Here is a 15,769-nt window from a genome sequence, read left to right on the forward strand (position 1 = left end):
TGGTCATGTCCCTGTTGAAGAGTTCAGAACCCTACCATGCGTAGACAATTCAAACCGCATGTCGAATTAGGTGCACTGTAGTAGATGTGGCATTGCACCAGCTTTCTTTTTACAATGGAAACTTGGACAGCAACATCCTAACAACATGACTTGCATACATCGTTGTGCTTGGTGATGAAAAGGTCATGGGGAAAACTTTCACCTGCATCGATGCCTATTGGCTATTGCAGATGTGCAACTTTTAATCTATGTAATTTGGTATCGAACTCCTAGTCAAGGGAATTTCTGTCCAATCCAAATAAATTTAAGAGATGCAATGAAATGAAATGCTTTCTGATTCCAATTTTTTAGTGGTTCAATGAGAACTGAACAATATTTTGGGAGAGTCCATTTACTTCACCATAGACTTCACGAGTTACACAACATGTTGTATGGAGTAAAGGTTGAACGTGTAGCTGCCATTTACATTTGAATGTTTCCATGATGATCCTTCCATCACCATCATTGTAGCATCTAATTGTTTCACTTACTTGAAGGAGTTTTCAATATTTATTCATGAGGTGGAAGTTGGACCTGCAAGATGCTTCGCTGAATTGAGACAGCCATGAACCCGTCAAAGTGTCCAAAACTTGGCGTTCATTTGGTGGAAAATGTCGGTGTTTAGACCCGGCACCTACCGAAGAGTGCCCGAGGTAGTGTTTTGGTTAGTGGGGCTCGTCGAGATCAGGAACTCGAAGGTAAACGCAAACATGCGATTTAGACAGGTTCGGGCCGCTAGATCGCGTAATACCCTATGTCCTGTGTGTTGGTTGGATTGAATTGCTTTGGAGGGGGTTCCAGCCTCGCCTTATATTGCTGGGGGCAGGGTTACAGGTCGGTTGATTTAAAAAATACTAGTTGGATTCGACTAGATGAGTTCTACTCTTATTGCTACAAGTACTTTTTCTAATCATCGACTAGTTATTGTCTTGCCACGTAGACTACATCATCTTGCGTCATAATCTTCATGTTAGAAACATCTCGGTATCCACCCCTATATTTAAGACTGTTCAAACCTTCTTGTGGACCCATAGATGTATGTACGACAGACACCATATAATAACATCTCATATATAGAGACTAGTATATATAGAGACCAATTACTCGTATGTGCTCATCAATCAAAGCAGAAATTGTGACACAATAGAGCGCAGTATGTACTACTACAAGATCCCCACTGATACAGTACCTATGCCTCTGCTGCTACTCTTCAGCCTCACAGTTGCGCTGCAATTCCAAGCCAAGACGATGGCTTCGCCAGGATCCAGCTGCCCAAAGCGTTGCGGCGATGTGGACATTGTATACCCATTTGGGATTGGTGCTGGCTGTGCAATGGAAGGATTTGAGCTCAATTGCAGCAAGACTGAGGATGGCCACAGCATCTTGACGTTCCTTGGAGTAATTCCAGTGCGGAATATATTGCTGCTCGAAGGTCAGGTTCGGATCATGAAACACATCTCAACCTTGTCCTACAACCGCATGAGCAAGAAGATCGACCATGATATATGGGGCCGGGACCTCTCCAAAACGCCATTTACATATTCAGCGAGTTCCAACACGTTTACGGTCATCGGTGTCAACACTCTCGCATACATGACGGATAATGTCGTGAGTAGGCTCTGTACAACAAGAATTCATTTATGATTATGCATGGTTAGCTGCACGTTTTAATTCTTCAGTACTATGGATTGGGTACTTTTTAGGCTGCTAATAAGTTAAATCCTCATGTTTATGCAGCATGTGATTATTGGGTGTGTGTCACGGTGCTGGCCCTACAGCAACATCACGGCACAACAAGGGATATGCCACGGTGCCGGCTGCTGCCAGGTTGCATTCAAAGCGGACATGTCCTATGACGGTGTGTATTTCAATGAACTATACAACACTACGGATTACTATACCAGCAGAAGCACCACAGACAGGGCAGAGTACAGGGGCTATGCTGTGCTTATGGAGTCCAACGCATTCCGGTTCAACACAACATATCTGAATACAACAGCTTTTTTTGATGAGCACGCTGGTCGTGTCCCAGTGATCTTGAACTGGGCAGTGGGTAACGAGACGTGTGATGTAGCGAGGGAGAAAAATGATTCATATGCTTGCCTCAGCACTGACAGCAATTGCGTTAATTCCAGAAGTGGCTCAGGTTACCTCTGCAACTGCAACGTAGGATACCAGGGAAATCCTTACCTTCGTGATGGATGCCAAGGTCGGTATTGCAAACCTTTTGATTGGTGCCTGTAAATACAATAAAGAATCCCTCAAAGAGTATAACAAAACATTTATCTCATTCAATCCTTGCAGAACATAACTCAACTCGCTAAGTATCATACTCTGTATGCAGATATTGATGAGTGTACTGCCAGCAAACCATGCGCCGGCTGCATCAACACTCGTGGAAGTTACATTTGTCCACCTTCAAGATCCTTGAACGTTGTGGCACTAGCTGTGGGTAAAACACACTCTTTTATCTATAGACATGTTTGCACTTTATTAAAAATTTGTAATGATAGTAGCTAACTGAAAACTGCACAGGTTCAAGTATCGGAGTTGTAATTGTGGTCATAGCCATCACCTGCACGTACTTGTTCCGTGAAAGGAAGAAGTTGGCCAACATCAAGCAGAAGTATTTCCAACAGCATGGCGGGATGCTTCTGCTGCAGGAGATAAGGTTAAAGCAAGGAATTGCCTTCTCCATCTTCACCGAAGCAGAGCTCATTGAGGCAACGGACACGTTTGACAACAAGAACATCCTTGGACGTGGTGGCCATGGAACCGTCTACAAGGGCACGCTCAAGGATGGTAGTCTGATCGCAGTCAAACGGTGTATATCGATGACCAGTGAGCAGCAGAAGGAGGAGTTCGGCAAAGAGATGCTCATCCTTTCCCAGATTAACCACAAGAACATTGTGAAGCTACTGGGCTGCTGCCTTGAAGTAGAGGTTCCAATGCTGGTCTATGAGTTCATCCCGAACGGCACACTGTTTCAGTTCATCCATGGTGGCAATGGCTGCCACAACATCTCATTCTCAACTCGGTTACGCATTGCCCTCGAGTCTGCTGTGGCCTTAGCTTACCTGCATTCATGGGCTTCGCCTCCAATCCTTCACGGCGATGTCAAATCCTCCAATATACTCCTCGATGAGAACTATGCAGCTAAGGTATCAGACTTTGGGGCCTCGATACTGGCACCAAGTGATGAATCTCAGTTTGTCACACTTGTGCAAGGGACTTGTGGGTACCTAGACCCTGAGTATATGCAGACGTCCCAGCTGACAGATAAGAGTGATGTCTACAGTTTCGGCGTCGTTCTCTTGGAGCTTCTCACTGGCAAGAAGGCGTTCAACCTTGGAGGGCCTGAAAACGAGAGGAGCCTTTCACAACGCTTCTTATGCACCGTGAAGGAGGGCAGACTCATGGACATCATTGACAACCGAATCATGAACGAGAACGATATGGGATTGCTGGAGGAGGTCGCGGAGCTCGCGAGGCAGTGCCTGGAGATGGTTGGCGAGAGGCGACCGGCAATGAGAGACGTTGCCGAGAAGCTGGACAGGCTGAGCAAGGTTATGCAGCACCCTTGGGTGCCTGCGCAACATAACCCCGAAGAGATGGAGAGCCTGCTTGGGGAGTCGCCTGTGGCCAGCTTGGAGATGATCAGCTCTGGGAATTTCAGCATGGAGAAGAGGATCGTGCAAGGGATGATGGAGTCTGGCCGTTAGATTTGGCCCCATCATAAGCAGTCACAGATACATGGTGATCACCTGACGTGCATTTTTGCATACATCTCTTTGTTTTAACGGTGATCTGCTATACTTCAGAGTATGTGTAGTTAGGTTGCTTTGGGCGAAGTGAGTTATCAGATTTGCTTGAATTCAACTGACTGTTCTTTCATTTTCGAAGATCAATTCCACTGACTGTGCATTTATATGTTTGCAGTAAATATAATTGATTGTCACTTATTGTGTTTGTGGAGGAAAAGTTTCTTCTCTTTTGCCACCTCTTTCCGCTAGCGGTTGTTTATTCTTTTCACCTGCTCTTCGCTGGAACGGTGTGATTCGGACATTCGGTGAATCCTGAATGCTGGACAAAGAAAAATCATATTTGTTTGGTGGACTCTTTTCAGCCCAAAGGAGTGAGTGGGGCGCTCACTTGCTCGTTGTGGACTTTGTGGTTGCTTCTCTGAGCTGGGCTGGGCTGGGCTGGTAAACCTATTTTAGTAAAGTGAGTGGGGCGGATGCTCACTTGCTCGCTGTGGACTTGTGGTTGCTTTGCTGATCTGGGCTGGGCTGGTAAACCTAATTTTTCCAGCACCAACAACGGTCCAACCCCTCTCTCTCTCTCCAAGAAATCTTCCTCAGCAATCTTTTATTTGGCCAATCTTAATGCCAGTTTCTGGGGTTCATAGACGGTTATGCGGTCAATGCACCTGTGAACATCTCTCGGTTATCCATCAATCATCAAAATCTAGAGAGATGAATGGGAATTGGAATTTGAGGTTAGGGTTTAGAGGATTTTGGGTTGGAGGTTGCTTGTGCCTTGCGGTTTAGAGGGAGCTCTGGGAGGCTTGCCGGTCGACAGTGGAGGTGAGGGAGCGGAGGCGGCAAGAGTACCGCCGGAGCCGGGAGGTGGAGGAACCCCGGTGGGTGGTAGGGGCGTCTGGCCTTTACGGGTTAGTATCGAGAAGTGGAGGATGATGGCAGCGCAGGCCAAAGGAGCTAGGGGGAGGTGCTAGCGGCAAGGATGATATGGGCGTCGAGTTCGGAAGTTCGTGAAGTATTCCGCGTGGAAGATGAAAGGAGGAAGAAAGAGAAAGGAGAGAGATAGGGACCAGATGGCTCAAGATTCAACGGTTCCAAGCATTGATTGACAGAAAAATTAAATTTCAATCAATTGATACCGGAACTACCGGGATAGTGAGATTTACTCCTCCTCACTCCATTGATATGTTTGCTGTTGTTTAAAAAAAAGACGCTTTTATGCAGAGTTGAAGAGTGAATTTCCGTTGTGCAAGAGGGGGAGAAATCAATCCGTTTACTGCGCATATCATGCTCCAAATTGTTTTTTTTGTCACACATTAAAGCATGGATCCATTCCCAGTCTCCTAGCCCGCGGTCATTCCCCAATCCCCACTTGCCGCGGTTTGATCCTGCACAGCCGGCACCCGTTGCCCGTTGGTGCTCCGCAGCGTAGGCTCCCACTCCCCCGCCCACCATTCCGTTCCCACCGTCCACTCCTCCACGCCGGAGAAACCGAATCGAATCAACCCGGCGAGGCGAGGCGGTAAAATCCGGCCGCCTCGTCTCACCGCCCGGTCGTTCAGCTGACGCGCGGGAGGGATAAAGCGCAGCCAGCAAGCCCGCCAGCCAGTGTGCGTCAGCCATCAGGCAGGCAAGGCCGCGCCGCAGCCGCCAGCCGCAGCAAAAGGCCGCGCCGAAAAGCCCCTTTCCCCTTGGCCGCATCCCCGCATCATGACGACGGCGACGCCGACCCGTCGCTGCTGCTGCCGCCGCGGCACTAGCGCCAGTGCCAGTGCTCGCGCTGACGGGCGGGGCGGCCCACCGCCACCACCACTGACCCGGCCACACTCCCACTCCCCCCCGCTTGCTTCTCCGACTTGTGCACCCCCACCGCGCGCCACCTTTCGCTTTCGCTTTCCCCTTTGCATTCCCCCGCATCGCACTTATCTTGCTGCCCGCCCGGCAAGCCTCGCCTCGCTCGGGGTCGTCGGGGGATTTGGACGGGACGGCGGAGTGGGAGAGAAAAGCAACGCCAGCGCGCGAGAGGGAGGGAGCCGGGCCGGGCAGTCAGCCGTGCCGGATGGGCGTGCGGGAGGAGCTGTAGGCCGTTGACCTCCTCGCCTGGGCGGGCAGCAGGGAAGAGATGAGTCCCCGGAAGCAGCAGGGCGGGTGCGGGTGCTGGGCCGCCGTCGCGCGGGGCCTCCGCGGGGCGTGCTTCCGGCCGGCGACCGCGGCGGCGGCGGCGGACGGCGACGGCGGCGGCGCGGCCAAGGCCAGCCACGTCCACGACGCAGGTGGTGGCTCGAATCTTGTCCTATTCTCTTCTTTTTCCTAATTCCGTTTTCAGTCGGTTGGTTGGCGGATGGCGATCGTTTGTTTGGTTCTGCGAAAGATTTGTTCCCGCTTGCTTGTTCGTTAGTGGCAAAGGCTTGGTTTGGCGATTAGCGTGATGTTGTGATATACGAGTCTATGACTGATGTACTGATCATCTATGGAACGTGATGTTGTGATATACGAGTCTATGACTGATGTGCTGATCATCTATGGAAAAAGGAAGAAGTCCATATTACCCCGTCATCTCTTCCATGAGTCTAGAATTCAAACCCAAACTACGAACCCGTGTAACTGACGTCCTCGAACTACGCAAACCAGGTACGTGAATTCTAGACTCATGGAAGAGATGAGGGGGTAATATGGACTTCTTTCATGGAAAAAAAGGAAGTGCTTCTTTCTTCTTCGTGGCTCTGTCCCGGGCACTCTTGCTCGTGTTCCTTGGGTTCATCATGGATTTGATCAGACTATTTTGCTTAGTACTCCTTCATAGCTTAAGAGCAATTAATAGATTGGCATGAAGGTTAAGGTCAAATAAGGATAAAGCTTAAGCCTTTGAATTGAAACTCAAGGTAAACACATCTAGGATGTCCTTTGCATGGTTTGCACGAGGATCATGCTCTCTATCCTTACCGAAAATGTGGATGTAATGGTCTAATGGTCGATCAACCTTTGAAAAAGCCATTCATGGTTATCAGGTGCTGATTAGAACAGACTAATACGGCATTAGGCGAGCATCTGTGAGCTTAGTCAGCGCCTGATTGCCTAATGATGTTCTTTTCTGTGTATGAACTTAATCAGGGAATATTTATGAGCTTCCGCACAATCATTTGAATGCTGTATGAATAAGAGGTAAAAGAGTGCGTTAATATGATCAGTATGAAAATCCCCTTCCTGTCTGTCAATAATTTGTGCTCCTTATGTTTCCATCCAAATAGCTTTATGCAATTCAATGATTCATTGTGTCACATTTCAATTGTCAATTGAGATTTTCTGTTCATACCCAAAAAAAATTGAAGCTGAGTTGGTCAAAGCATGAAGAAAAGTCTTTGGTTCATTGGTTCCAGGAGCCAATTACATCTGACTTGTGTTGCTTGCGGCTGTTATGTTATCATATTGCCCGAAATTGACACCGCACAAATGATTAGCCTGGATAACATAACAAAACATACGCATGATACTTCAAGTCAACTGGATAGGTTTTGTCTTGTATTAAAAGCTGAGGATGATTATGCCAAGTACATAATACTTTGGGTCCATGCCTATCAACTTGTCTAACCATTTTGGATCTGGGGGAGCCTGAGAGTGAATAGCTATTGGCCTTGGGAAATGTGTTCCATCTTATCTTAACTTATTGGGTAAAATTTCAATTTTGTTTCTGTGTGATGTGCTCAAGCAACTTTTTTTCTCTGTAGCAGCAGAGACGAGGTATCTGAATGCTAGCAATCGGGAGCTTGGTCATCATTTTCAGACAAACCATGATGGTGAAAATGGTGTTGATGCATCAATTGAAAAGAAAACACCCCCCAAGCTACTTCAGTTTACCTTTCAGGAGTTGAAATCTGCCACCATTAACTTCAGGCCAGACAGTATTCTTGGGGAGGGTGGGTTCGGTTATGTCTTCAAGGGATGGATTGAGCCAAACAGCACTGCTCCTGCAAAACCCGGCACAGGTGTTACTGTGGCAGTTAAAAGTTTAAAGCAAGATGCCCTTCAAGGTCATAGAGAATGGGTGGTAAGTATTGTATGGCATCTAAACTATATCTGTTAGTTGTAGCTACCGCTTTTAAAAGAAATCACATTTTCAGGCAGAAATTGACTTTTTGGGACAGTTGCATCATAAACACCTTGTTAAGCTGATTGGATACTGTATTGAGGATGATCAAAGGTTACTGGTATATGAATTCATGGCACGAGGAAGCCTTGAAAATCATCTATTCAGAAGTAAGCAATCACCTAACACCGTAATTGCTTTAAGTCGAGTTGATTTAGTGTTTTACTACATTCATTTCCTCCTTGGACCTATCTTGTGGTTTGCTTCCTTGATAAGTCATTTTACACTTTTCTGAGCAATCTTGGTTTTTTTTTTTTTGTCCTTGCGACATCAGAGGTCATTAAATTCTGACTTGACTTGACTATGGATATATCATGTTACTGTGTATGGTGCAACCGTGCAATACCTTGTGGTCGCTGGTGTATACCTGAGCAATTTAGCCTGTCCGAGTTATTATATTTTAGGTTTTACTTGTGCCATTTGATATTACACCTATTCATATCTTCTTAGTTAATAGATGGTGGATTTCCAAAAGAAAAAAAAATCATCAGTCGTCTACAATAATAGTGGGCAAGGAGCCAAGGATGAATGCCTACTAGCAATGGTGGTGTTCATTCCATTGCTAACTTAGGTCCTCCCAATTGTAACTGTTATTTTTGCCAAAAAAAATGCTTTGCCTGCTTTTTCATGAAGTTGATTTTAATGTCCGTGCCTAAATCTTGTTGACTTTCCTGATTGATGATAATTTTTCTGTCTTCTCCCTTTTATGATTCTGTCATCTTACTTTGTTTAATCTTGAAGGGGCTCTTCCCCTACCTTGGCCAAACAGAATGAAGATTGCTCTAGGTGCTGCAAAAGGCCTAGCCTTCCTCCACGGAGGTCCCAAACCAGTTATTTACAGGGATTTTAAGACATCGAACATTCTTCTCGATGCGGTACTGTATCTGCTATATCTGTTTCATATCATGTTTATATAATACTGCTACCTTGTTAACTGTGGTGATTTGTTTCTACAGGAGTACAATGCAAAACTGTCTGATTTCGGTTTAGCAAAAGCTGGTCCTCAGGGTGATAAAACTCATGTCTCTACTCGGGTTGTTGGCACCTATGGTTATGCTGCGCCAGAGTATGTAATGACAGGTATCGAGGAGAACTTTTAGCTTCAGTAGCTACTTGTAGCAAAATTTCTGTAGCTTCCTGTTACCTGCTGTGTGTTTGAACTTTACAATGTTTCTCTGACCTTGTAGATGTTCTCATTTTCTCACCAAATGTTTTTCCCTCTGAAGACATAAACTGGGGGGGGGGTCGTCTTGATGCTATGAGGGCCCTAGACATAAATTACAGATATATGATTGCTTATTTGCTTCTGTACTATAATTTCTCTATCCAAATTTGTTTGACCAACCATAATCACAGGAATTGCACATACTTTTGTGCTAATGCACATGACCATATGTCTTCATCCTGTAGTATTTTTCCCACGGGATTTTATAGCCTACCTGAAGCTTAAAAAAATTAACAATTCAGTTTATGATTGTTTCTTTCTGCAGTTAATATGTCAAGTTTTGTTGCTCATGTCATGCATACTGTTCAGGGCACTTGACATCTAAGAGTGATGTCTATAGCTTCGGAGTTGTGCTACTCGAGATGTTAACGGGCAGAAGATCAATGGACAAGAAGCGGCCTACAGGGGAGCAGAACCTGGTTGCGTGGGCAAGGCCTTACCTAAATGATCGGCGAAGGCTCTATCAGCTCGTAGATCCTCGCTTGGGGCTGAACTACTCTGTGAAAGGGGTGCAGAAAGTTGCTCAGATCTGCCATTACTGCCTTAGCCGTGATAGCAAGTCCCGTCCATCGATGGATGAAGTTGTCAAGCAACTCACACCATTACAAGATCTAAACGACATGGCATCAGCATCGTCGAGGCCTCGCTCAACTCAGCGCGGTGAGTAAACATGAACGAAGAGCTCATCACCAGTTCATAAGAGTGTAATTCTGGAAGCACCATCCAAGATGAGTGATGAAGCTCACTGATTCTATAAAGAACTGAAGCTAACTGCTATTCGCTTTTTTATTACAGGGAAGGTGCATCGATGACGGACGGTTCTGCTGTAATAGAAGAGCATATTGGTGATTCTTCTGGTCGCTAGACGCTTGTTTGCTTTAATTGTATAGCAAAATTAGCTTTGATGTTAACTGCCGATATACCTGGGGATATGACATGCATCCCCCAGATGTCTCGCTCGGCCCAATCACACTCTGTTTGGCTGTTTGCCAGAGCGAGATAACGATGTATCTGATTGCAGCATGTAATAATTATAATAATAATCATGGGTAGAATGGTTGGTGTGCGCCCAGGTCAGTGATCTTGTTGGGAATTAGTTGGATCAGCTGCAATGAGAATGCTGCTGTTGTGTGATAGAATACATGGATAGGGAGAAGTAATCTGAGCCTCCAGCTGCCACGCATGAACAGTCTTTTGAAACCTGTGACTCCTGCATTGCTGATCTCGGCTGGGCATCGTACGATTCTATCGTATCATATCCACCCAGCGTTTAGCCAGGATCGTGTTGGAGTTGTTCCAAATTCACTCCAGGAAATAGGCCGACCTTCCCGACCCTTTACACTCAGGGTCGGGCGAGGCGGAGGATCTCCCGACCCCGGGACTCGGGGCCGGGCGAGGCGGAGCGTCTCCCGACCCCTGGACTTTGGGGTCGGGCGAGTCGGAGCATCTCCCGACCCCAGGACTCGGGGTCGGGCGAATCGGAGATCGACCCTCATGGGGTCAGGCGCATCCGACCCCAAGCTGGAGGTCGGACGAGGCGAAGTCCCAGGCGCACCCGACTCCAAGACGAAGGACTCAAGGTCGGACAAGGAGGAGTTCCATCCTCATACGGGACCAAGAGTCCGTACCGCTCAATACCCCCTGTCTGGGGTGTCGGTACTATATATACTAGCACCCTTGCTAGGGTTTTAGAATCGCGACAGAAGGAAGAAATAGAAGAGAGGCAGAGAGATTCTCTTGTAAGCCGCCGTAGGCGTGTAACCCCAAACTCTTGATATAGTGAGATTGTTGCCGGCTGGTGCCCGTGGTTTTTCCCCTTCACATTGAAAGGGGTTTTCCACGTAAATCGTGTGTCTCCTGTGCGGTTTGATTCTTTACTTCATATTCCATACGCCGTTCGTTCCTAACAGATCGCGCAGCTCTGCCCCGCTGTCACGAGGACGCGCCACGCATCGGTCGCGTTTTCCGCTGACGGAAATAGAAACACTGCAAGCTCACACCACCCGAGACGGCGTGCGTGGCCCACGGCCGAGGCCGGAGACCTCGCGTCGCCGCCGGAAACGCTCCAAACCCCGCGGCGGGTCACGGGCGCCCACGGCGCCGCAGAGGACAACCACGTCAGTCTCTGCTGCGTCCGTGCCTGACCCGGGAAGTCTCGAGCTCCGCCAACTCATCGGTCCCCGCGCCATCGCCTTGCCGTGTTCCGGGCGAGCACGCGCGGCAGGGATGGCTAGGCAGCTACGGCCGCTGCTGGAACTGGAAGCGGACGCTTGCTTCCTCTGCGCCACCGCCGGCCCGTGAGCCCCCGGGCGTTGGCCGCTTGCGCGCGCGTCCTCGGCTCCACGCCAGGTGCCCGCCCCCCGCAGCCGGCGCGGCCAACACCTGGCGCCCATCCCGCCCGTCCATACCTGCATGCATCCGTCCCGCGTGCGGTTCGCTTGCTTGCGGAGACGCGACCATGATTAGCGTTGACAAATCGTGCTTGCTGGCTGGCTCGTGCCTCCGCGATCCGACAACTGTGCGAAACATTTTGAGGAGCCCTGTAAAACTTAATTTTAACATCGTGGTCGGATTTTCTGGAGCTTTAATAAACGTGCAATTTCAAAACACCTTCACCATCGAACCCGGGAAGAAGCGCAAAACAGCTTAGAAGGAGAAAAATGGCTTCACCGGCTTCTCCTCTCTCCTAGCATTAAATGATCATAAAATTACCCATATTGCCGTTGAGAAGCCGTTTTACCAAACATTTTGCAAAACGACTTCAGCTTCACTAGATAAATCGCTCCACCAAAGAAGCTAGAGCCAAAACCGTTTTGGAAGGAGCCAAAGCTCTACTAAACGAAGCCTTAGTTGTGTTTTAGAGTCGGGTTGTAACAAACTTGAGGGAGAGGGAGACGCAACAGGAGAGATAGGCTCAATTAGTTTTAAAGATAGATTTATCGCAAGTTGTATTTAACACCGAGTTTGGTCGAGTACGTCTCCTCTTCCTGGTGTAGATCTCTTGGCATCGTCCTGTGTAAACGTGCAACCGTGGTGAGCTAAGTTATGCAACCACGTTTCCTCGATTTTACAAGATCACTGTGCGCTGCGCTATTGTGCTTCACTGAGCACTGTGCTAGCGTGCTTCGCTTCACCTTCGCTCCAGCCGTGACGCTTTCTCTATAAAAGGGGACGTGAGCAGTGTGCACAGCCCGTCACGGGCCATCGCTCGAGCCGGCGCAATGGCCACCAGCACCGCTGCCTCCGTTCGCGTCCTCCTGCTGCTCCTCGCCGCCGTCCTCCTGCCGGCCTCGCTGGCGTGGAGCAACTGCCCCCCGCCGTCGCCTGGCGGTGGCGGTGGCGGGCACGGCCCCGGCCGCCCGGGGTACCCGGCGCCCGGCAGCGGCTCCCCGACGTGGCCTTCCCCCGGCTCCGGCGGCTCAGGCGGCGGCCACGGCGGCTCGCCACCCCACCACGGCAAGCCACCCAAGCACCACGGCAAGCCGCCGTCCAGCTGCCCGCCCTGCAACCCGCCATACACTCCTCCGACCCCCCGGCCGTCCCCGCCCTACGTGCCGCCGTACACCCCTCCGACGCCGCGGCCGTCGCCGCCCTACGTCCCGCCGTACACCCCTCCGACGCCCCGGCCGTCCCCGCCCTACGTCCCCCCGTACACCCCGCCGACGCCGCGGCCGTCGCCGCCCTACGTGCCTCCGTACACTCCTCCGACGCCGCGGCCGTCTCCGCCCTACGTGCCGCCGTACGTCCCTCCTACGCCGCCCTACGTCCCACCGTACGTGCCGCCGACGCCACCCTACGTCCCGCCGTCGCCGCCGTACGTGCCGCCGACGCCGCCGGCGGGTCGGACGTGCCCGATCGACGCGCTGAAGCTGAACGCGTGCGTGGACGTGCTGAGCGGGCTGATCCACCTGGTGATCGGGCAGGAGGCGAGGTCCAAGTGCTGCCCGCTGGTGCAGGGGATCGCGGACCTGGACGCGGCGCTCTGCCTCTGCACCACCATCCGCGCCCGCCTGCTCAACATCAACATCTACCTCCCCGTCGCGCTCGAGCTGCTCATCACCTGCGGCAAGCACGCGCCGCCGGGGTTCAAGTGCCCGCCGCTCTACGACTGATCGATGACGAGAGGGGTCGTCGAGGAGATCGATCTCGCTCCCCAACTAGCTACATACATATGGCGCCGCCTGAGCTCGCCGGCATGCGTGGTGGCTGGGATCATGCGCCGCAGGCGGCGGCTGCCAGCGTGTCGAGGATTTGTGTCGTCATAATTACTTTGGTGTTCTTGAGTGTGATGTGCTTATATTATCATCAGATGGAGAACTTTCTCGGTCTCCTCCTGAGTGTGTGGGTTAATCAGTCGTCGATGCGTGTATCATGTCGCTCGATCTTGTCTAGCTTCTCGCGACACGCAGCGGCAAGTATTGGGTTAGTTTTTCAGAAACTGCTTGGTTCATTTCCATAGCTTTATTATATGCTTCATTCTGTTACTAGCTTTGGTTGCGAATTTGAGACGGACGACTTGCATGATTGGCACAATAAGATCCAAGCGTGACCGGTCACACTGACCATAGCACATCGATTTCTGTTAAAAAAAAACGGTCTAACTAGTATTGGTACTAATCCAAGTTTACACGTGGAGTGCATTTAAAATCTTACATAAACAACTTATTATCAGCAGCAATTCCTTGAGGTATCTTTTTTTTTTGAGAGAGAAACTCCTTGAGGTATCTTAGATAAACAACTTATCAACTGCAAATTCCTGAGGTGACAGACATGCTGGTCTTCTTCAGAAACTACTTTTAATGGCTGGTTCGGTTCATCTCCTCTTCAATCCTTTCCAACTCCTTTTTAAATCCTGATCAAACCGATCCAATCCTCTTCAGTCCCCAGTAAACCAAATAAGCCCTAACATAACCGCTGATGCGATTTTGTTCATTGGAAAATATTAGAGTTCTATTTGTAAAGATCTTGACAGGATACTGATATCTAGTGCATGTTTAGGCACTCTTTCAGAATTTTTCCAATGAACCATCTTTCTTCTAGACGGAACTCGACCGAAACTCCGAAAGGCCCCAGACAGAAAGTTGACCGTGGGCCTCGACGTTGGGCTCTGCGAGTTTAGTGTTGGACCGAAACGACGATTCCTTTTCTCGACAAAGCCCACGCAGACAGAGAGAGAGAGAACATCAGAGGCCCACTAGGCCCGCCAACTAGACGGCCAGCGCTTGCAATTCCCTCCCATTCATCGGGCCCGTCCGGCCCGTTTGTACCGTATCGTGGTGGGGAGACTCCCCCGCGGGGGTTCGGATTGGGGACTCCAACAACCGCCTCCGCCTCTTTTCTCCGTAAAACTCCACCGTTCCCTCTTTAGGCTAGGGTACAGATATTCAAACGGGCGGCCCGGCACTACGCCACCACTTTGCCGGTCCATGCCCGCCCACGGGTCGCACCAACGGCTCGGGCATGGGCCCACGAGCCCATTTCGGGCTCTACCACCCGGCTGGCATGGCTAGCCCGGTAAGACCTGTGCCAGCCCAGGCATGGTAGAGAAGTTGCTGCCGCCAGGATCTGTGGAGGAGAGGAGAGGGGGAGCGTAGGCGGCTGCGCCGACCTCCACTACCGCCTACCAGCGGTCGAGGGGAGGAGGATAGGGAGAGCACCGGAAGCCCAGGGAGGGATGAGGGACGGAGGGAGGTAGAGCCATGGTGTGGAGGTCAGAGGGAGGATGGAGAGCGGCTCCACCGTGAAGGAGGGATGAGTAAATGAGGATAGGAGAAGTGAAGAAGTTAACGGATCTTTTCAGACCAGCCACCTAAAATCGTGTTGGGCCAGGGCGCCCGTTGTACTGGGGTGGCAGCCCAGGTGCCGAGCTACCGGACTGGACCGGCACGGGCACGAAAGCCGCCGTGCCGGGCTGGGCTTGGACCGGGCTAAAACTAGGCTTTTGGGCGGGCTGCCAGGCCGCGTACCATCTGGACATCTATAGGCCAGAGCCAGGCGAGCGAGTGAGAGAGAAGGGGATCGGGGATTGGATCCATGGATTCGTGGGCGACGGGATTGGTGGGATGTGCTGCGGAGTGAGCGGCGCCAGCGTTGGACAGCTCCGGCTGCAGAACCGCAGCTTCCGCTGCCGGGAGGGGTGCAAGCTCAAGGGACGCATCAGCAAGGCACCTCCATCGCCTCCTTCCTTCTCGATGGCGCTGTGCACAAAAGGGTACGCACGTACACTCACCTCTCCTGCGCAACATAACTAAGCAAGCTCCAGTAATTAAGAGTAGTAGAGGTCTCGATCGATCGTTCGATAATGAACTGCAACTTTCTTTTCTTTCCTCACGCATGTCAGCACGTTGAAGACCTACATATAATCCTTCTGTTTGAAATTGTAGTTGTTTTGACTTTTCTAAGTTCATAGATATTTGTATACATCTAGACATACATTATATTTAGATGCATAGTAAAAAATTATGCATCTAGAAACGCCAAAACGACCTACAATTTAGGATGGAGTAGAAAGTAGGGCTTGCACATAAGCAATCTTGACAAATGTAAGATTTTCCTTTTTGACTTGCTCAACAACATGTGCTACGTTTATGTATTGGGTGA

General features: G+C 50.0%; 3 protein-coding genes across 4 annotated transcripts; all 3 read left to right on the plus strand.

Annotated features, from left to right (window-relative positions):
• The first annotated feature begins 1,146 nt into the window (after positions 1-1,146).
• On the plus strand, positions 1,147-4,001 carry LOC101776471 (putative wall-associated receptor kinase-like 16). Its single transcript, XM_004964677.3, has 4 exons — positions 1,147-1,647; positions 1,777-2,248; positions 2,384-2,491; positions 2,575-4,001. The coding sequence occupies exons 1-4, from the start codon at positions 1,195-1,197 to the stop codon at positions 3,759-3,761; spliced, it is 2,220 nt and encodes a 739-aa protein (XP_004964734.1). The 5' UTR covers positions 1,147-1,194; the 3' UTR covers positions 3,762-4,001.
• A 1,341-nt stretch (positions 4,002-5,342) lies between these two features.
• LOC101776875 (receptor-like serine/threonine-protein kinase At3g01300) lies at positions 5,343-10,246 on the plus strand. 2 transcript variants are annotated; one of them, XM_012845669.3, is made up of 7 exons: positions 5,343-6,073; positions 7,526-7,845; positions 7,919-8,054; positions 8,686-8,819; positions 8,901-9,024; positions 9,479-9,829; positions 9,965-10,246. In XM_012845669.3, exons 1-7 carry the CDS (start codon positions 5,923-5,925, stop codon positions 9,979-9,981), a joined length of 1,233 nt encoding a protein of 410 aa, XP_012701123.1. In that variant the 5' UTR covers positions 5,343-5,922; the 3' UTR covers positions 9,982-10,246. The 2 variants fall into 2 exon arrangements, with proteins under 2 accessions (XP_012701123.1, XP_004964735.1); XM_004964678.4 differs by having other exon boundaries at positions 5,348-6,073; positions 7,529-7,845.
• A 2,125-nt stretch (positions 10,247-12,371) lies between these two features.
• On the plus strand, positions 12,372-13,653 carry LOC101762710 (36.4 kDa proline-rich protein-like). Its single transcript, XM_004966638.2, has one exon. It carries the CDS (start codon positions 12,391-12,393, stop codon positions 13,279-13,281), a length of 891 nt encoding a protein of 296 aa, XP_004966695.1. The 5' UTR covers positions 12,372-12,390; the 3' UTR covers positions 13,282-13,653.
• Positions 13,654-15,769: the final 2,116 nt, after the last annotated feature.

Source organism: Setaria italica, chromosome IV (genome assembly GCF_000263155.2).
Source record: "Setaria italica strain Yugu1 chromosome IV, Setaria_italica_v2.0, whole genome shotgun sequence".
Classification (NCBI taxonomy): Eukaryota; Viridiplantae; Streptophyta; class Magnoliopsida; order Poales; family Poaceae; genus Setaria; species Setaria italica.